The sequence below is a fragment of the Rhinolophus sinicus genome, linkage group LG04 (assembly GCF_036562045.2).
Source record: "Rhinolophus sinicus isolate RSC01 linkage group LG04, ASM3656204v1, whole genome shotgun sequence".
In the NCBI taxonomy this organism is placed as follows: Eukaryota; Metazoa; Chordata; class Mammalia; order Chiroptera; family Rhinolophidae; genus Rhinolophus; species Rhinolophus sinicus.
Genome location: NC_133754.1, coordinates 184,980,052 through 185,000,528, shown reverse-complemented (window position 1 = coordinate 185,000,528; position 20,477 = coordinate 184,980,052). Strand labels below are relative to the sequence as shown.

Genomic DNA, 20,477 nt, shown 5'->3' with positions numbered 1-20,477 from the left:
CCCGTCCTCCTGCCCCCTCCCCAGCATGCCCTCCGTCCCTCTGCTAACTGCTTGCCAGGAAGCTGTGAGTGCAGCTAGCCCCTCCCTCCTGAGATGGGGACAACTACCTGACACTGTCACCCTTGTGTACTGCTGGGTGACAGTCGAGGCTCAGCAGCCGAGCAGTCAGCTTTCTGGGTTTTGCTGCAGCAAAACGTGAGCAAGTTCAAAAGCTTCAAAAACAACCCCCCCCCCCGCCCTCCTGAGCGGGACGGGACATGTCTTGAGGTGATCCTCCCTGGTGATCAACTCGAAGAGCCCGGCCCGTGAGCAGCGTGGTCAGTGCTGTTAAGACGGCCCCCCAAGGGGGTGCCCACAGGGTCCTTGACAAGACCCACTTCAGGTGTTTGCATGTTGTGGGACGAGGGCCTCGCTCCAGTGGGATCTGAGGCAGTGTGGGGGAGCTGAGCTGTTTCTCCCCTGGAGCTCCCACCTCCCCTGTGCCCTCTGGTCACTTCTGCCCCCGGAAACATCCACTTTAGCCTCCGCACACTCACGTGTGTCCTGGGCTGGCCACCCATGACCCCCCCGTGCCCGTGATCATGGTCAGTGCTGACCGCGTCACTTCAGACACTCCATGACGACGGCCCACGTATTCTTGCTGCCCTCATTGCCCGTCGTGGCCTTGGTGGCAGACCAGGGATGTCAGAGCGCCGTGTTGTCACCCAGTGGGGTGGGCCCAGGTCCGCAGGAAGAAGTGAGGCCGCCGGAAAAGAGGGAGGTTGCACTTCTGCACATGAGCAGCCGGACCCTTTGGAAGCATAACTGCGAGGCTGCCGAGCCCTGCAGCTGTGACGAATGTTTTTACTAGGAAGTCCCAAAGGTCTGCTGCCCACCTATAGGCCCAGTGGTTAAGGACACAGCCTTGGGAGGTAGACACCTGGTGTGAGTCGAGGCTGCAGCCTTGTAGCTGTGTGTTCTTGGGCAGGGCCCTTTGCTTCTCGCAGCCTCTGTCTCTCTGTGTGTGAATGGACACAATGCCAGTTAACGGCTAGGGTTTCGGTGTGAGCCAGGCGAGAAGAGGCGTGCGTGCAAGGCCCATAGCACAGGGCCGAGCCAGTTTGCAGAGTGGCAGCGCCTGGGATGTTCTTTCTTCCAGGAGGCGGCTAGTATGGCTTCATCTCGGTTGGCAGCTGTTACTCTTCCCAGAGGCAAGATGCTAGTCTGAAGAGGGCCTTGTGCTTTCTGTGTGATGAACCACGTTCGTGGGTAGCTTGTTCACATCTTGGATCGCTCCGTAGGAACTTCCGCTCCAAAGCCACTCATAGTCAGGAGTACTGGGAAAGCACACCAGCCTCAGCGTGGCGCCTGTTACAGACCCAGCACCGACTTCTCGTTTTAGGAATCACCAGCTGTGAAAGACGGACATCCCAGAGACCCCTCTTCGGTCAGCAGTGCACCTGGGAAGGAAAGCAGGGACGGCGGAGAAAGGTAGGAGGTGACCCAATGGGGCCAGCACGCTGAAAGTAGTGGGTCCACCTGGTGGGAACAGCCTGGGTTGCCCTGCCAGCCAGCACGCCAGGCCTGCTGGTGCCTTATGCCCACGCTCTTTCCTTTCTGCTGAGTCTCAAAATTATGCATGCTCAGGGTAGAAAATGTGGAAAGTACAGAAAAGTGCGAGTAAACAGAAAAAATCACTCATAACACACCCCTCAAAGGCCTTCGTTCTAGCAGACAGTCTGCCTTTACTTCTTGATTATCTGCACACATATATCCACCTTACAAATTGCCCACAACAGTCTGTTCTTTTTCAAATCCTAGGCCAATCTCTTCCAAGTTCAAGTGCAATGAGGAAGTGTTAAATATTCTCCCCCGGAAAAAAACTTCTTTTGTGAGTTTCTAGAGACACGTGTATATTGTGTTCTTAAACCATTTGAAAGTAAGTTACAGATGTGACCCTCGGTCCCTAAATACTCCAGCATGCCTCCTAAAAGATTTTAAAAGCCTACCTGATTACAATTCCATTATCACACCTAAGAAAATGAATAACCAATTCCCTCATATCAATTCCCTAATTCTCCCTAAAATGTTCTTTATAGCTTATTTTATTAGAACCACGATCATTCAGGAGTCATCATTGCCTTTAGTTGTGTGTCTCTTTAATCTCTTGTAACATTTTCCAGTGTTAGCATAAGTCAAACCTGACCAGGTGGAGAAATAGGCAGTAAATTCCTCTACTACCCCCTTAGAAACGTAACGTGTCGGACCTGCAAATGGGCGTTGTCACCTGCACCTTCACGATGGCGTCACCTTCTTTGTGAAATGAAGCTTCTCCTCCCTCTTTAGGCCGATGTTCAGCTACCTCTGGGGTCCTGGGCGCAAAGCTACACCAGAGCCAGTTGTCATTGTCAGGCCCCAGTATAAGTGGTGGAAGAGGCGGGAAAAACAGCGGGAGACGGTAGAGAAAACTTGGAAAGCATTTCTGGGGGCCTGCTACCGATGGCCGCCCCCGGCCTGCTCTGGGCCACTGCTCGTGTGCTCCACGTTGCGTCCGTCTAAGTCGTCTGCCAGCCAGGGTTTCCCCAAGTCTTAAGCAAGGGTGATACTATGTTGCCCTGAAAATAAGACCTAGCCAGACAGTCAGCTCTAATGTGTCTTTTGGAGCAACAATTAATATAAGACCTGGTTTTATGTTATATTAAAATAAGACCCGGTATTATATTATATTGTTATATTAATTATATAAAAACCAGTCTTATTTTACTATAAGTGAAATTTCTGCTCCAAAAGACACATTAGAGCTGATTGTTGAGCTAGGTCTTATTTTCGGGGAAACACGGTAGGTTTTCTAGTTTAACACCTAGTGGCAACGGGTGTCTGTGCCAGGCATCGGCAGCTCCTGGATCCTTCTCTAGCTGCCCTGGGCCCAAGAGTGCCATTTTCAGTTCCCGATGGCCCTTGTGCAGAAGCGCAGGATGACCACATTGGCTGGTTAGAAATAGTCAGGGGATGTTCTCTTTCCATAAAAGCCAAACCACAGACTGGACATTGATGACGGTTCTTCCCAGGACCACGCGCGCATGGTTGTGCTCTGGCCCATCTGTGTGGTCTCACTGAAGACACAAACTTCTATGGCTTAGATACTTAGGGTTAAAAATATGGCCTGTCACCATAAGCGCGGCCAATGCCTCTGAGGATCCATCATGAGATTCATAAATATAAATCGGAATATGGGAGAAAACTCCAGGGGAAAGGAAGGTGGCTGCAGACCCGGCACCCGTCTGCCCCTGGAATGCCCCTGCCGCCCACATTCTCCCTCTGTTGGGGGGTTCTCTCCTCCCCCTTCACTGGCAAACTCCTGCTCAGCTCTTCAGTCTCAGCTTGTCTGTCCTGTCGTCAGGGGGCTTCCCTGCGCTTCAGACGAGGCCGGGCCCCCAGCTTGTTTCAACGTCGGTCTCTCCTGCTGGACCAGTGCCCCTGGGACGAGGGCCGGCCGGCTGGGTTCATGCTTCTCCTCAGTCCCATGGAGAGGTGGCCTTGGCAAAGTCTTGCGGAACTCGCTCTCCCGCCCGGCCTGCCTGTTGCTGCCCCTCCTTGAGAACTGGCTGGACATGCCGCGGGCTTTGACAGAGTGACTGAGACCATTAGTTACTTCAGTAGCTCAGGGGCACCTTCTTGATCTTTTTGCTTAATCCCTTCAGTTTACAGATGGATTGTCCAGAGAGAACAGGAAATGTCCTGAGGTCACACAGCTCATCAGTAGCAGAGCTAGAAATCCAGTCCTTCTGGCTTCCGGCCATGGCTGAGGCCTCCCGGGGTGGGGGCTTGACACTGCAGCTGTGACAGGCGGCCTTGCTCAGGGGCACAGTTCTGACAGGCAGGTCCCATGCACAGGGCTGCACTGTCCCAGCCTCCAGGGCCTCCACTTGCAACACAAACCACTTCTCCCTCCAGGGCGTCGAAGTCACCAGATGCTCCAGAATCAGCCCCGTCGGAGGAGGAAGTGGACGAGCTGTCCCTCATCGACCACAACGAAATCATGGCAAGGCTGACACTCAAGCAAGAGGTAAGCCCTTCGCAGGCCTTAATTTTGCAGAGTCTGACCCACAGTGAGGGTGAGGGGGCTTCGAGGGAGAGGTGGCCTTGACGTGTGTCAAGCAGAAAGACCCCAGTGAGGCTCTGGCCCTCCAGCCGCCTGCCACGCTATTTGTCCTGGCCCACCGCCGGTGCCACCAGGTGCTATAAGGTCCTGGACGCGTGGATGAGTTCCAGGAGAAGGTGTACTGTCCCCTTCTGTGATACGGCCAGCGAGTGATCATGGGCAAGTGACAGAATGTCTCTAAGCTCCAGATGGATGGTTTGTGAGAACGAAACCCACGGAAGGTTCTCAGCGCCCGGCCTGTGTGTGCGGGGCCCTCATGAGCACCACACGTTATTGTGTTGTTGCTGGTAGGAGAGCCGCACCGCGGTCTCAGCAGGGGACACACAGCTGATGAGGATTTCAGGCTTCCCCCGTCCTTGTTGAGAGAGCCTCTCGGTAAAGACACCACCCAAGCTTGTCAAATGAAAGAGGCGCTAACTTGAGAGAGCCTTTCGCCTCCCTCTTCCGTGCAGTTCTGGAAACACAGAGGAGTAGCTTAATAAGATGGAAGTGACCGTTCCTGGGCCCCAACTCGATGGCAGCACACACAGATGCACGGACAAGCAGGCAGACACTGCCCTTGGTGCACTGCTGGGCCGGGTGGAGCCAAGGAGGCAGGGCTGGGGGCATTTGGCTCTGGTGCAGAGGGAGGTGAGGGTTCATACCTGTGCCAAAAATTTCTTCTGAAAAATCAGGTCATGGGCATAGGTGACCACCCCCCTCATACCTGGAAATCCCAGGTGTTCAGGACGATGGCGAACACTGAGGCCCTGGAGAGGCAGGTGTGTCTGCAAGAATGAGGGCTGTAGACCGAGCAGGTTCACCGTCCCTGGATGTGTGCCCTTCAGAATCATGGACCAGGGGGTATTGGGGCCCCTGGCCAGGCCTTGGTGCTCTGTGGCCTGGGCTTCCACTCTGGGCCCTAGTGGCCCTGGTGACAGCTCTTTTGGGCTCCAAGCTAGACATGTGGGTTAAATCCTCTGTTTGCCCACAGAAATAAGGCTTTTTCCTTAAGTGGCAGGCAGCAGTCGTTGGTCATAGAAGCAGAGTAAGGTAAAATTAAATGTCTTTGTGACACTTCACAGTCCTCTAAGAAGGGCTCCCTGGAAGGACCTGTGACATTACAAGTGACCTGTCCTTCCACCTGAGGAAACAGATGTAATCTGAGGGCAGCTTGCTGCAGTTTTAGGAACATGAACGTGCTTGGAGACCGTCCTGCTGCCCCGGTTACCTGGGAGACACTGCTGGCGGACCTGCCTGCCCCCCACGGGTCCCACGGGTCCCACTGGCCCCAGTCTGAGAACTTCCCTCCTCATGCCTCTGACCCACGGGTTGGTGAACGGGAACAGGAATGATGCCGTGTCCCCTGACCTAGTTGTGTCCTCAGCACTGCTCTGGCGCCCCTGGTGTGTGGCAGCCCCTGGGCCACCCACCTCCCGGATGAGTTCCGCTCCGTGCCTGTCTGCCGAGCACGGAGCGGTGGGCAGGCTGGACGGGCATGCCCGGCCTTGGCAACTCGGCCACGCCGTTCCCGGGCTCAGAGAGCACAGGGAAAGGGGGCCTGAGACCTCTGCGGGCAGGTCTTTGTCGTCTCACCCCTGCCGGTGACTTCGGAAAGCGACTTCTCACAGCCACGTGCTGCCTCATGCCCTCCTGTGCTACTGTCATTGCAGGGTGACGACGGGCCAGACGTCCGTGGGGGGTCTGGGGATATCTTACTGGTCCACGCCACGGAGACGGACAGGAAAGGTATGGCAGGGCCCTCGCAGTGGCCTCGTCTGTGTCAGAAGTCCCCCCCCGCCCCGCCCTCTCGTGTCCTCTCCTCTCCCCTGTCCTATTCTGTCCTCTCCACCAGCCCTTAGCAGGTCAGACGGCGGTGCTGCTGGGTCACATAGGGAAAGCCCACCCTCGGGGACCAGTGAGCCTTGTTCAGAGCCAGGCCTCTGCTTCTCGGCCCCCTCGGCGAGTGTCCTCTGTTGGTGCAAGGTGGTGATGACCCCCGGGACCCACAGCTCGTGGGGGGGGCAAGTTTCCAGGGCAGAGTCGGCACCTAGCGGGCTCTGCAGATGCCCCCCGAGCAATGACGCATTAGTAGTGGTAGTAAGAGACCTCGCGGGCAGCCTTCTGTGCTTTTCCTGGTGTCCGAGCCAGGACTCCCTCCAGACTGCTGGGTGGGCTCCATTCATGCACTCCCCTGGGAGACGCCTGGGGAGCGTGTGTTCTCTCCAGGAGCCTTCAGTCGTACAGCAGGGGCGTCGCCATCACGGGCCAGGGTTCTCTACCCTCAGTGTCCTGATCCTCTGAGGGTCTGCAGAAGCGGGGACCCTCCTATTGGGGGACGCTGAGCTATCAGAAGAGCTGTTGTTCCAAGTGGTGTTCTGCAAGGGCAACGAGACTGGGAAGAAGGTGCCCGGGACCTCGGACAGGACAGGGGCAGTGCTCGCGCCCCACAGCTGGACCAGGCCTCTCGCCACACTGCTTTTCACATTTTAAAAATTATTAAAAGGATAGTGTAATAGCAGCAGTGTTAAAGTAAGGTGTGCAAGGAGTTAAAACACCCCAATCTTGAAACCCTACACCACAAATTTTCATTTTTATAAGTCACCAAGTACCTATGTTTTTACAGCAAATTCCCCGAAGTATGTTACACAGAATGATTCTGGGAATTTTTAAATTAGGAAAGTAGTACAAAAATAATGTTTACGTTGCAGAAAATTGGAAAAATAGAGAAAAAGAAGAAATGGCTCCCACAAACGCACCACAACCATTGCCTTGCCATCCAGGGTTTCTTCACCCCTGGTGTTGTCTGCCCGGGGCAGAGCCCAGTCCTGGAGACTTTGAGGTGGAACTCCGGCTGTGCCATTCGCAGGCTCGGGCGGCCACTGGCCCAAGCCTCGCTCCTCAGCCCCCGTGACCCAGCTTTTGGGGGTTCACAGTGCCCAGTGGGTGTGGAGGGAATGAGCTAACGTGAACCATGCCTGCACATGGGAAGTGCGCCTCTCAGCCTTACAGCAGCCATTGCTCTACTTCTCTGCAGTAAACCGTCCTCTGTGCCGGCCAGGTCAGAGCTCCGGCCTCAGCCGGCCACTAGGAACGGTTTTCATTTTTACCCAAAGGTAAAGGGCTGAAATGGTAGCTGGCTCCATTCCTCGGCTCTGAGCAGTGAATTCCGTTGTCCTGCCAGGAGCAGCCAGCTGTAGCCAAGGGCAGAGGGCGCCCCGCGTCAGGGCAGCCCGAGAACCTCTAGTCTGTGCCGATTGCCTGGCAGAGGGTGTCTGTGGGCAGCTGGCTTCTGCCTGATTTTATGCAGAGTCTGAGGCTCCCGGGAACCAGTCACTTGTACCTGGGATGGGTTGTTGAGGCAGAAGCCCTGGGCCACACAGCCGGCTCCACAGGTGGCTTTGGACTAGGAGGCCCGCGCTCAGGCGTGCAGCATGGATCCAGCCTTCCAGAAGCAGGCGTTGGCGTGTGCTGGGCCCATCTGCTTTCTTACGCAGACCCTCTGAACAAAAGCCCAAACATAACAGTGAGCTTGGGGGCCCAGGGAGAAGCCTGAACGTGATGCCGGTGGACCCGGCCGTGATTCCAGCCTTTGAGCCTCCCTCATGACACCTGCCCTTCCAGCTGAGCACCCCTCCCCATGCAGACCCCAGATGCAGGGGTAGGTGTTGCTTTTCCTCTTCTTTGTCCCAGGTGGTGATCACAAAGGCAGGGGCAGGAGGCAGGTCAGCCAAGCCTGCACTGCTCAGCTGCAGAAGTGGGGATCCCTGAGGTTTTTCCACTCAGCGAGATGAATGAGAAAAGATAGGGGAAGGCGGTCCATGTCCACAAAAGAAAATTCACATAGTGTGTGCACACGCGCCCAGCCTTGCAGCGAGGAGCACAGCTTTGCAGCTGAATCAGGCCTTGCGTCCTCAGCTCCAGCTCCGAGGAGCTCTGGCGTTCACAGGCCCGGCCAGGTCGTTCGCCTTGGGGAGCACCTGCGTGTAAAATACTCCTCTCCTTCTTCTTTTGTGTCACAGAGTACGTGGTTAGGAGGGTGCATCCCAACTGCAAATAAACGGGGCGGTTGTGATTCTGGAAAGGTCAGGAGTCCCTGGCTAGAACCAGCCCCTCTAGAGTGGGAGCTGCCAGCCCACGTGCCCCCGACTGCCAGAGGCAGGCTCCTCCTAGTTGGCCTTGCCCTTCCCTGGCACCCGAGCATGCCCACTTGCGTGTTCTAGTAGTGTGCCGAGCTCTGCCCCTTCAACCTTTCCTTAGGTCTCCGTATATGGAAATGACCAAGTTTTTGTTTCTGGGCCCTGCCATCTAAAAGTAATACCTATGATTTAGCTTCAGAATCCTGCTGACGAATGAGTTACTTTCTCTCTGCCCATGATGACTAAGACCCTTTGGATCACCAAGTCTTGGCACAGACCAGAAGCCCTCAGTGTCTGATGGGAGGCACGTGCTGCAGCAGGCAGCGTGCTGCCCGTCTGTGCTCTGCCAGTGCAGGCGTCACTAATCAACTGCTCTTCCCTCTAGACCTGGTGTTGTACTGCGAGGCCTTCCTAACCACCTACAGGACCTTCATCACCCCCGAGGAGCTCATCAAGAAGCTGCAGTACAGATATCCTTCCGGCCCCCAACCCTGGCCCACACCTCACACACTCAGCCTTCCTTCCACAGCTCCTCTCCAGGGGAAAGTGGGGTCTTCCTGCCCACTCAGCCACCCCGTGGTGGGCAGCGGGTGGGGCTGCTCAGCCCTGCTCTGCCATGTCCTATCTGGGACCTCAGGCCAGCCTTCCTCTTTGAGCCTCTTGCCCGTCTGTGACAGGGCTGAAGTGAGATTCTGTGAAGTGCCTGGAACAGAGAGTGTGCTGCCTGGCAGAGTTGTGATCACTGGGTGATTCTGACCCAGACCTGACGGGCTTTGAGAGGGAAGGAACGAACAGGCCCCTGCAGAGCCCCAGGTTGTCAGCACTTCTGGACTGAGCTCCTGGGTGTTGACGCAGGGTGCGGAGGTACAAAGGGTGCGGGGTTTGAGGGAACCAAGACAGGCAGCCTCCGGCAGACCTGGCAGTGGACAGAAAGCTCGTCCACGACACACTCGGCTCCTGCCTCTTGCCCACATCTGCCCCGCGAGCTGGCCCTTTCATATGTCACTGCCTGCAGCGATGGCTCGGGGCCACCCGGGGTCTAGAAGGCCCTACGCTTGGTGCCTCTTTGTCAGGTCCAAACCTGCCCATCCTGTCGAGGTTAGCCTGAAGCTGCTGCTCCCAGAGTGGCCCAGCCCAGGGTCCCCTGTACTGGGCCACCTCCCCGTGTCACAGCCCATGACTGCCATCTGCTGGACAGCTGCTGTCACAGGCAGGAAGTGTGGAGTCCCTGCTCCCCTTCCTTCCTTCCCGTGAGCCCTAGGCTTCCCCACCTGCCTCCTGTCCCTCCAGACCCTGCCGGCTGCTCTCCCCCGGCCCCATGGCCCCCGTTTACAGAGACAGGTTCTCCAGCCTCACAGGTTCAGTCGCTCGCAGGCCTGGCTCCGCAAATGACAGTAACTCACGCTTGTGGGGATCCTGCCAGTGTCGGGCGCGCTGCTCATAAGCTCGTGCCCCTGTAACCCCACCAGCTATGTGGCTGTTTTACGTCCAGGTTGTTACTGCGTTACGGGCAATGCCGTTATGCTGTTTCCTGTATGTACTTAAGGAAACTGAGGCTCAGAGAGGCTGTGACCCATGTGGCTGTTTGGTGAGAGAGCGGCCACTATGCACACGCACACGCACACACACATCTCTGACCCCAGAGCTTAGCTTCTCAGCACCTCCCCTGCTCAGCCACTTCCAGCGTGTTAATGGAAACGTTACAGCTTCAAGACCCTGGGCACAGCTGGCTAGTGAGCCCTGTGCTGCGGGCCCTGGGGACTGTCCCTGGTGTCTGACTCCCTCCTGAGCTCTCATGCCTCGCTGGGCAGGATGGAGTCAGAGGGTCTAGAGAGTTGGTTAACACGAGGACGGCAGGAACGTGGTCTCGGGAGGAGCCAGGTGCTGTGGGGAAGGAGCCTCTGTGCTGCAGGGGGCCTCTGAAGCTGCGGGAAGACGGAGGGGAACTCGTCAGGAGAGGAGGAACACAGCTCTGCACCTACCCGGGAGGTGGCGGGGTGGTTTGTGACCAACGCTCCCTGCCGAGGCTCAGCAGGGCAGCCCTGGGCTGTTCAGGAAGTGGCAGGAACCTCGGGTTGAACCGACAGAAGGGCAGGACTGGGCCATGCATAGGACGGTTCTGCAGGAGGGAGAAGGTGGAGAGCAGTCGGGTCTGGCTGAGTCCTGCTTGGTAGCCCTGCCACCCTGCACAAGCCCTGTGCCTTCCCCGAGCCCCCAGGCTTCTTGGCACCCCGACAGCACTCAGTCAGTGGTAGCTGGAAGGAGGCAGCCCTCCCGCCCACATCACCCGTCCCTGTGTGTGTGACCCAGCTGTTTCTTTAACCCGTGCCCCACGTACGAGAAGTTCTCTCCCTTCGCCGACACGTTCAAGAAGCGCGTCAGCAAGAACACGTTCTTCGTGCTGGTGCGGGTGGTGGATGAGCTCTGGTGAGTGCTTGTGCCTAGGGGTCCCTGCCCGGTGCATGTGTCTCTGCTGAGATCGGCGTATCCCCCAGGGTATGTGCCCACAGAGCCTGCCCACAGCCCTGGACAGAGCTCACTCCCTCCTGCTTTCCCCTCGGGGGAAGGGACCCGGCCCCTTAAACCAGCCCCAGCCCCACCCCGATTTCCCCAGGGGCCCCACCCTTCCTGCACATAGCTTAGGCCTAGTGCACAGTGGGCCGTGCTGTTAGCCACCAGGGCGGGGCCCTCTGCTGCCCTCCTCAGCTCCACGCGCCCCTAACATGTGCGGCACTGTCCATGTCCATTCATTGAACAAATGCACCTCCAGCCAGGCCCTCCCCCGGGTTGTGGAGGAAACCTCCCAGATACTGCCTTCAAGGCGTTTCCCTTCTGGGGGCCAGCCTGAGTCCCTTCTGGGGGGGACCAGACTGAGTCAGTCCCTTCATCCAGGAAGGGCAGCCTGAGACAGTGACTGCACAGCTGTGCAACCTCCAGGCGAGGCGAGTGCTGTGCAGGGGAAGTTCTGGGGTGTCTAGTCTGAGGGGCCAGGACCTCTTGGGGACTTCTCACCCCATGGACCCAGGAGCTCTTCCAGGACTGGACTTGCCTCCCTAGCCCAGGCCCCAGCGTTGTCCAGCGCCAGCAAACGTTTGCTGGGAGAATGGTGGTCACTTGTTACCAGTGGGCCCACCCTTGGCACTTGTACGGATCCAGGCAGCCGTCCCAAGGCCTTTCCTCTCGCTCTCTTCCCATAAGAGGTTTCCCAGCTCTGCTGATGGATACCACTGGCCTTTGGGTATCTGGAGGTGGCTTCTGGACCCAGTGGCAGCAGTCCTCTTCCTGTCCTGGGTTCCCGTCCTCACCTTGTGGCCTTGGCCCTTTAGCCTAGTGGAGTTGACGGAAGAGATCTTGAAGCTGCTGATGGAACTGGTCTTCCGCTTGGTGTGCAGCGGGGAGCTCAGCCTGGCCCGCGTGCTCCGGAAGAACATCCTGGACAAGGTGGACCAGAAGAAGCTGCTCCGGTGTGCCAACTCCGACCAGCCCCTGGCAGCCAGGGGGGTAGCAGCCAGGTGCGTCGCCAGCTGTCCGTCGGTGGTTTCTCCAGCCCCTGCCTCTGCCTTCCACGTCCCCATGGCCCCTCCCAGCCCTACAGCCTCCAGTCCTGGTTCTGCCCAGACCAGGGACAAGGTGCATCCAGGAACCCCGTGGGTTCCCTGGGGGCTGGGCCTCCTCTCCACGTTATGTTGTGTGACGAGGAAGAGGGGCACCAGGGCATGCGGGGCTTACCAGGACGAGAGACAAACGAGTGGGTTTCGGGCTGTGGTTGGTCAGCTTACTTTTCTGTCCGGCACTAAAACGGCAGCTGTTAACTCTCGCCCAGCCCGCTGTGCAGCCAGCCCCGAACGTTCCTCAATCTGCATGCACGTCCGACCCTGTTGCCTGCCCCTTAGCCCCAGCCGTAGACCTTTGTTGATTCGTCACCTCCTTGTTAGTGAGTGTTCAGCCTGCGTTCATAGGGTGTCATCTCTGTTCCCACTGGGCCCTGGAAGTGGGGTCAGGCAGTGAGTTCTGGGCAGCCGAGCTGTCCCTGGGCTCACAAGGGACCCACCTGGCAGAGGCAGGACAGGGAGGCTGCCGCCGTGGTCCCAGGGAGGACCATGGTCTGCTCCTGACTGGCCACCCACCTGCCTGGTGGCCTCTGCATTGCTGCTGTGAAGCACGGCCGGCACCTGCCCGTCCCGCAGCCGGTGCCAAGGCCTGCAGTGCTCGCCTGCCCAGCTCCCACCGTGTCTGCCCACTCACCACCCGGCTCGTGCTTCTGTCTTCCAGGCCGGGGACCTTGCATGACTTCCACAGTCATGAAATCGCCGAGCAGCTGACACTGCTAGATGCCGAGCTCTTTTATAAAATAGAGGTACGGCTTTGAGCGGGGCTTGGGGGAGGGCTCTCCCCGGCCCGGGTGAGCCGCTGCGGCCTGTCCCTGAACGAGAGGAACTGAACCATCGCAGGAAAGCCAGAGGGCTCTGGCTCCATCCAGTTTACTTCCTTTTCCAGATTCCTGAGGTTTTGCTTTGGGCAAAAGAGCAGAATGAGGAGAAGAGCCCCAACTTGACCCAGTTCACGGAGCATTTCAACAACATGTCCTACTGGTGAGAGAGGAGGCCGCAGTGCGTGGCCCCAGTTGTCACGGCCGCACCTGCACGGGCTGTGCCGTGGGTGGTGGCCAGGGCGAGGTGTTAAGTTTTCCATCCTGCACTGGGCATTGCCAGTCTCCCCACTGCCAGGCCAGCGGCCTCAGGGCTGACACTGACATGACGCTGCCCCCGCCTAGAAGAGAACAGCCAAGGAGTGGGGCCTATTAATACTTTGATGTCGCCTCTAATTCTTAAAGCGACGTGGAGCCCATGTGTTCTTCTAATACACAGCAGAGCTGTGGGCTCTTCACGATGACACAGGTGTCCCCACAGGCTCTCGGGATCAAGAAGATGGTTGGAGGGTGGAAGCGTGTGGCCGGCCCCACCCTACACAGTCCACCACTGCCACGAGGGGGAGGGGTCTGATATTTTCAGTGCTGCAAGGACCGCCTGTCGGAGAAGAACTGGGTCAGCTCCCTTTTCCTGTCCCTGCTTGTCTCCCAGCACAGCCAGTGGTCAGGCAGCCAGCATAGGACGTAGCGGTTTCTGGGGCTGACGGGTGTGTACATGGCCCCAGACCTGGCCCCTTGCTGGGCACAGAAGGCTCTGGCCACACCCCTGGGGGGCTGCCTAGGGGGGGCGGGTGGGTCCTGCAGAGCCCCAGTCCCCAAGGTGTATCTGCAGGTGCCCTTTACAGGGGCAGCAGCGGCAAAGCACAGGTGGCACTTCCTCTGAGTGGCTGGCAGTGGTTTCTGGGAAACCACAGGGTGGAGGTCACCGTGAGGTCCATGTGCGAGGCTGGCCTTTGGCTTTGGCGGCACTGAGGTTCTGCAAGGTACCCTCGTGTCTAGCAAGGTGGCCCCTTAACCCACATGCCTGCTCCTCTCTCGAGCTGGTTTCCAGCCTCTGTGGTGCTCAGGGTCGGGAAAGCTCTGCTTTGATCCTCCAGAGCCCCCACCTGCGTGGCTGCAGGTGCCCGTCCTGGTGTGGGCACTGGCCACCAGATCTCACTGTGGCTTCTTGCCTGCCCCTGGGGCACCCTGAGCTCCTTGAGAGCAGAGACGAGGGCTACGCTTGGAGCCCTGCCAGCCCAGGGCACTCGGTAGGCACGGGCTCATGGCCAGCGGGTTGGTGTCCACGTCCCATCTGCCCAGGACCTCCCAGGGGCCTGAGGGAGACCGGTCAGCTCAGCCGTCTCCTCTTCCCCTTGGTCCATGCAGGGTCCGGTCAATTATCATGTTACAGGAGAAGGCCCAGGACCGGGAGCGGCTGCTCTTGAAGTTCATCAAGATCATGAAGGTAAACGTGGCCCCCCAGAACCCGCTCCCTCAGACGCTGCCCCGGAGCGGGACGCCCCAGGCCGCCCACCCCGCACCCGCCCTCACAGCCACCCCTCCTCCCTGCAGCATTTACGGAAGCTGAACAACTTCAACTCCTACCTGGCCATCCTCTCGGCGCTGGACTCGGCGCCCATCCGCAGGCTGGAGTGGCAGAAGCAGACCTCAGAGGTGAGCGGCCGTGACAGGACGCACTCGGGACAGGACCGGAGCCCTGGGCTGGGGTCCCCGCTCTGCCACCTACCTGCTGTGTGGCTGGGACAGCCCCCACCTTAGTTTCCTGCCTCTGCGCTGCAGCCATTGGGCCGTCAGAGGCTTCGTGGTTGGTGCTGGGGTCATTCCATCCCAGCGTCCTGTCGCTCCACGGGCGCTTGCCGGGCTCCCCGCTCCACCGGCTCCTTCCTTCACCTCATGCTCCTAGACGGGCTCCTTTGGGCTGGGGCCACATTAGATGTAGGGGGTGTACTGTGAGCAGGCCAGACAGCCTCCTGGGCAGCCTTCTTCAGAGCAAGTGCTAAAGGGAATGGGACGGGGTGCTGAGCGAGCGTGTGGCCCGGTGGTCCAGCCTGGGGTCAGGGATCCCCCCTGAGGAAGGGTGGGTCACACCACGACCTGAGTAGCGGGGGTTTCTGGGGAAGGGGGTGGAATTCCCATCAGAGGACACAGGAATGCACCGACCGGCAGAGCTGGGGGCAGGTGGGAGCGTGGCGCCCTCTAACAGCTGGACGGGCCAGCATGGCCACACAGCCGAAGGACCAGCTCTGAGCACGCAGGCCTTGGGGGGCCTGGCGAGGAACTGGATCTCTGCCCTCGTGTGGGAGCCGCTCTTCAGAAGGGCTGAGCATTGGCTGGGCCACCCGAGGGCCGTCTCACAGGGGGATATAAAGGGGCAGTTTGAAAACAGTGCTGTTAGGAGAAGTGGGACATTTCCCACCTGTCGCTCCAGGAAAGCATGAGAGGTCCTGAGTAGACAAGAAAGCTTCTTGGAGGAGGTGACACCCCTTAGGGTGAGAGGCACCTAACAGGAGGAGAGGCAGGTAAATGGCGGTCCAGGCAGGGACAGGAACCCCACTCTGCGTGCGGGAGCAGTGAGGTGAGGTCACCTGCCAGCCTGGTGGACTTGCCCTTGAGAGCAGAGAGGAACAGAGGAAGGCTCGGAGGGGGCAATGACACGGGCAGTGTGTGCTCGAGAAGCTCGCTGGGCTGCAGCACAGGCAGAGCCAGGAGGGGCCCGAGCTCCAGGTCCTGTCCACACAGGGGGCGCTGACGAGGGAGAGAGTCCTGAGCGGCCCCAGAAGGCCTGGCCCCGCAGCCGGGGCAGGGCCCGGGTCTGGTTCTGGCTTTGTATGTGTGGGCACCCTCGAGCGTTGGCAGAGGGTGGGTGAGGGGGGCCAGGGCTCACAGACTCCGCATCCCTCCTGCCCAGGGCCTGGCTGAGTACTGCACGCTGATTGACAGCTCGTCCTCCTTCCGCGCCTACCGGGCTGCCCTCTCGGAGGTAGAGCCGCCATGCATCCCGTACCTGTGAGTAAAGCGCTGCCGGGGTCTGCCCCTCACTTGCCCTGGGGATGATACGTTGGGCTCCCTGAGAGAAACCCTCACTTAAACGGTTCCAACTAAGACATTTGTGCTTCTGTTTTCACTTTGCGTTGTGTGGCGAGTACATTTTACCTTTAAGCAGAAAAGAGGGATCCAGTGGAAACGGTTCTCTTTCCGTCTCCCAGTCCTGCTCCTATTTCCTTCCCTGCTCTGCCAGCGCGTTCAGGCGTGTGCACAGACGGTAGCTTCCCTGTTCCCTGCCAGTGGCATCATGCTGTACCCAGCAGTCCTCACACCTGGCTGTATGTTACAACCACCTGAGGGACAGAGCACCTGGCATAAGGAAGCTGAGAGCATGTCCCTGGCATGGAGTAAACAGCTGTTTCCTGGGCGAGGGTCCCGTGGTCACGTAGCGTGGGAAATCGCAGGAGACTCAGAGCTGAGCAGGCCCTTTGTGGCAGGTGTTGGCAGAGCCCTCAGTGTGCTCGGGGACTTCGGGAGTCTCCAGAGGGGGTGGAAGAGCTGGCACTGGCACCGTGCTGGCCGAGTGTTTGATGGGACCTCCCTCAGGCACACAGATCGGACGTCCATGCCCTCTCCTTGCTTCCTAGCCTTTTGATCCTCGCTTGGTGCGGACGCACTTTGCCATCAGCCTCTGAGGGGTCGGCGGGGCCCCTCGCTGGCCCTCCCTGGGTGGAAAAAGTACCCGATCGCTCGTCGTCTGCCTTTGGAAGCACCTTTATGCACCTGTTAACGAAGAGGGGATCTGTGTCCCACCCCACCCCCCAGTGTGGGGTTTTGTTGTCTTTTCCTGTTCATTTATGAATTTCACATTAGCAGACCCACAGCTCTACCAGCGTTCGCTGCAGCTGTCAGTCCTGAACTGTCCCCTGCGGGGCCTCTGGCTGCGGGGGCATCTGAGGCTCCTCCAGGCCTGGGCTGGCTTTCCCAGGGACCCAGAGTCTGGGAGGCAGGAGTCCACACTGGAAAAATCACACATCTCAGGAGTGCTCGTGGTTCTGGGAGCTGCTCGGGCACAGCCCACAGGCCTGGACCTAGCTGGGCGCTGGCTCATCCAGCTGGCTCAGCCGACTGGCCGTACACCAGCCGCCCTCTGAGTCACTCTCCAGAGGGTAACTGGGCTTCTCCATCGTCCTAGGGGGCTCATCCTGCAGGACCTCACCTTCGTTCACCTGGGAAACCCAGACTACATTGACGGGAAGGTGAATTTTTCCAAACGGTGGCAGCAGTTCAACATCCTGGACAGCATGCGGTGCTTCCAACAGGCGTGAGTGCTCCTGCCTGGGGCGGGGGGGGGGGAGAGAAAGGGGGGCCCTTTCTGAACCCCCGGCCCCTGGGGCCTGAGCGGAGATGGGAGGTGACAGAGGACCAGTGGGGATTCCACACAGGCTCCCTGAGTCTGTCAGAAAGCCAGGAGAAAGTGCGTGTCAGGGTCTCCGCAGTGTGGTCCTGGGCCTGCACCCAGCTTGCCCTCCCGCCTCCCTCCCGCAGCGGGTGCTGGCCTTGCTGCAAGGAGGAGGTTGCCAGCCCTGGCCCACCTGATCCTGGGCAGTGGGGGCGGGCCCAGACATCAGAGCCCACCCACGGGGGGCCACGCCACGCCCTGAGGCCCGAGGAGCGGAGCGGGGTCTCCCTGGGGCACCTGTGGGGAGCACAGCTGCAGGGGTGCTTCTTGGGCAGACCTCGAAGGAGCAGAGGGCACACCCTAGGGTCATTGGTGCTCTGCGTGCTGGGGGCCGTCCCTGCGGAATGGGCAGCGGCAGCCCTGCATTACCCATTCGCTGTGAGTTGCATGGATCACCTCCCAGAGGTCACGGCTGCTTGGCCCACGCTGGCTCTCACGGGCTGCCCGCCCCCCCCCCCCCACAGGCATTACGACATCCGGAGAAACGATGACATCATTAACTTCTTCAACGACTTCAGTGACCACCTGGCCGAGGAGGCCCTATGGGAACTCTCTCTGAAAATCAAACCCAGGAACATAACAAGGAGAAAAACAGACCGGGAAGAGAAGACCTAGGAGCAGGTGCCATGAGCAAGGAGAAGGCTCACGAGAGGCTCAGAGGGCCGCTCTGAGACCGGAAGGGACTTTGGACCTGTTATGGGGCAGCAGCAAGTGTCCCGGCCTCAGAGCCATAGGCCCAGCCAGGCGGGAGCCCGAAGCTGCGGCATAGCCCACGGCCCACAGTGGAGCCAGCAGGCAGGCCTCGTTGCTGACTTGTGAACCGGTGGTTTTCTCTTTTACTTTTGGTTTCTGCTTTCCGTCGTCTTCCCCTCGCCCTCCCCCACCCCCTGCAGCCTGGGAGCAGTAGAGCCATGTCACCAGCAAACCAGGGGACAGCGGGAATCTTTGCCCCTCCCTGGGTCTGCTGAGATGACACACGAGTGGAAGCTCAAGGACCCTTTGGGAGGTGACTTTGAATGAAGGGGACATGTAGTTGGGTGGGCAGAGCGCACAGGACACTGGGGGCGGCTCCTTGTACTTCCCAGGGCCTGCCTGGTAAAGTGGAGGAGAGAGCGCTGCTCGAAGGGCCCAGAAAGGTACGACAGGCCTTCAGCGGCCCTGCAGCCAGCACTCCTGTCGCGTTACTGGCCCTCGGCGCTGCCTGCGGCCCGCTGGCACCCGGGGCCTCCCTGGCCCAGCCATGAGCAGTGACTAGCATTGTGTGCCAGCTTTCGGCCCCTTCAGCTCCCCACCCCACCCCCCGCTGGCCCTCCCCATTATCTGGCCTTGTGGGGAGCTGGGAAGAAGAAGGAGGGCAAGGGAGGACTTTACCATCCAGGAAGTATGTTCTCCCTGTGCTGGGGCCAGAGGGGAGGGTGGAGGGCGTGTCTGCCCTGGGGGAGGCCGGTGGCCCCTCCTCTGTCACTTGCTGTGTGCCTTAAGCTCCGTCTCCTGTCCCCTTGCTCCTGCCCCAGGGCTCCCCTCCTCCCTTGCTCTGGGGCTCCTCTCGCTGTCAGACCTGTGCTGCCCCTCTCCCTCAAGGGGCCGTGCCCCCCACCAGCGGCAGGCTTGTTCTCCTCTGCAAAGTGTCTTCAGGAGCAGGTGCTCTTTCCAGCCTTGTTCAAACCCACTCTTGCTACTGAGGTCAACAATCTGAGGCGGAGTCTGTAGGGTCCCCACACGGGTGCCCAGCTAGAGCCCCCCATGCCCTCTGGGCTCCGTGCCAGCCAGACATGAGCCTACGGGCAGGGTGCCCGGCAAAACCCGAATGGCTGTCCCCACGTCCTGCTGTGCAGAGTGGAGCACTCACTTCTTGGGTTGGGACTCGGTCCAGCAACCACCAGGATCTCTCTGTGCTTAGCCCAGAACAAAGAAGGGAAGTAGCAAGCAACACCTCATTCTGTAGGTTTTCTCTTGAAAGAAACAACTCTGTCACTATGGGTCCTTCATGGCTATTTGAGCAGCTTTTATCAAGAAGAACATTGGGGCTGGTCTTTTTCCTTTTTGTTTGTCTTGTCTCTAGAGGGGAGCAGTCTATGAAATGTCAGTTACGGTCCCCCTGCCGGCGGTGCTGCGGTGGCAGGCCGGAACACGTCACTTTATTATTTAAAGAGTGTGTGTGCAGAGTCACTGTTTATTAACAGTAGTGTGTGTGGGGCTGGGGTTAGTTTGTGCCTGATTTTTGAAGTCCTCTCATTTCAGTCTCCTCCTCCCGGCCTCGCCCAGCTCTGTTGAATGCTGCTGTGTGTGCTTGGGGGGGCCGCTGTGCACTCAGGCCCATAGGGTGTGGGAACTGGGGTCCCCCTGCGTTTCAGAGCCCCCGGGGACCTCCCTCCATAGCACAGTGTTTCAGCCTCGGAAACCCAGCTGCTGGCAGAAGGATCATGTCTGCGGCCTGTCCGCCTTGGTCTCAGCCATGAGCCGGCTGTAGGGGGGAGTGGGGACACCACCTTCCCCCCCATTCACAACAGACCCTGCACCCACACATCACGCCCCAGCCCTGCCCACCCGTGCCCTCCAGGAGCCCTCAGCGGTCTGAGCAGAGGTGCCAGGCACCAAGCGAGCAGTGTGGGTGGACGACGGGCCAGCGTGTCTGGTGGCCCTGCGTGAGGACAGCAGGTGCAGTGTGTGTTTTCACATTGGCTGACGGGCTTCCCCACGCCGCGCCTCCTGAAAAGCCTCTTGGCTCTGGGAGTCGCTGAACCCAGAGCTACAGCCTGGCGGGGATGTGGCGGGGGGACGGGGGGGTGGGGGGCGTGTGTCTTTACGACAGACAGACACAATCAGGACAATTTGGTTCCCTGCAGAGAGAGCCAGGGCTCCCCTGCAAGTGGGGGAGGAGCCAGGGAGAGGGCAGGCACGTGCCATGTCTGAACTGAACCCCAATTCTGAGAAGCGCCTCCCTCCGCCAGCCCCACACCTCCCAATGTTACATTGTAATATATATTCCCCACTAACCTGGCTGATAGTGGCATCTTCCTGCAGACATTTCGCACCTGTAACTTTTATATGAAAGGAAAATAAACAAAGATGAAAGCTGTAACCGTGCGCGTGTGCCACGTGTCTGAGTGACAGTTCAAGCTGCTTCCTTTTCCTAAGAGGATGTGTCCCCACACTAACCCCTTTTAGAAGCCCTGGGTCCCTCCCCTATCGCTGAGGGTGCCCCCAGGGGGCCTAGGACCCCACATGCTTAACCAGTGACCGAGGAGGCTCAGCTCCAGGTCCGACCATGGGTGGCACAAAGCCAGGCTTCTGGGGCGCAGTGGCCACCTGGAGTGGTGTCCCTCCAGCAGGAGGAGA

General features: G+C 59.1%; 1 protein-coding gene across 13 annotated transcripts in view; it reads left to right on the top strand.

The window, feature by feature from the left end:
* Positions 1–20,220, top strand: part of RAPGEF1 (Rap guanine nucleotide exchange factor 1) — a 133,219-nt gene extending 112,999 nt beyond the window's left edge. For all 13 annotated transcript variants that reach the window (XM_074331235.1, XM_074331230.1, XM_074331234.1 and 10 more), the window contains 13 exons: positions 1,382–1,470; positions 3,934–4,045; positions 5,794–5,869; positions 8,645–8,729; positions 10,594–10,686; positions 11,586–11,771; positions 12,532–12,616; positions 12,757–12,851; positions 14,057–14,135; positions 14,243–14,344; positions 15,600–15,697; positions 16,872–17,000; positions 17,603–20,220. In XM_074331235.1, the coding sequence (XP_074187336.1) occupies positions 1,382–1,470; positions 3,934–4,045; positions 5,794–5,869; positions 8,645–8,729; positions 10,594–10,686; positions 11,586–11,771; positions 12,532–12,616; positions 12,757–12,851; positions 14,057–14,135; positions 14,243–14,344; positions 15,600–15,697; positions 16,872–17,000; positions 17,603–17,753 (1,380 nt within the window). In that variant the 3' untranslated portion in view covers positions 17,754–20,220. The remainder of the gene's footprint in view (positions 1–1,381; positions 1,471–3,933; positions 4,046–5,793; positions 5,870–8,644; positions 8,730–10,593; positions 10,687–11,585; positions 11,772–12,531; positions 12,617–12,756; positions 12,852–14,056; positions 14,136–14,242; positions 14,345–15,599; positions 15,698–16,871; positions 17,001–17,602) is intronic.
* Positions 20,221–20,477: the final 257 nt, after the last annotated feature.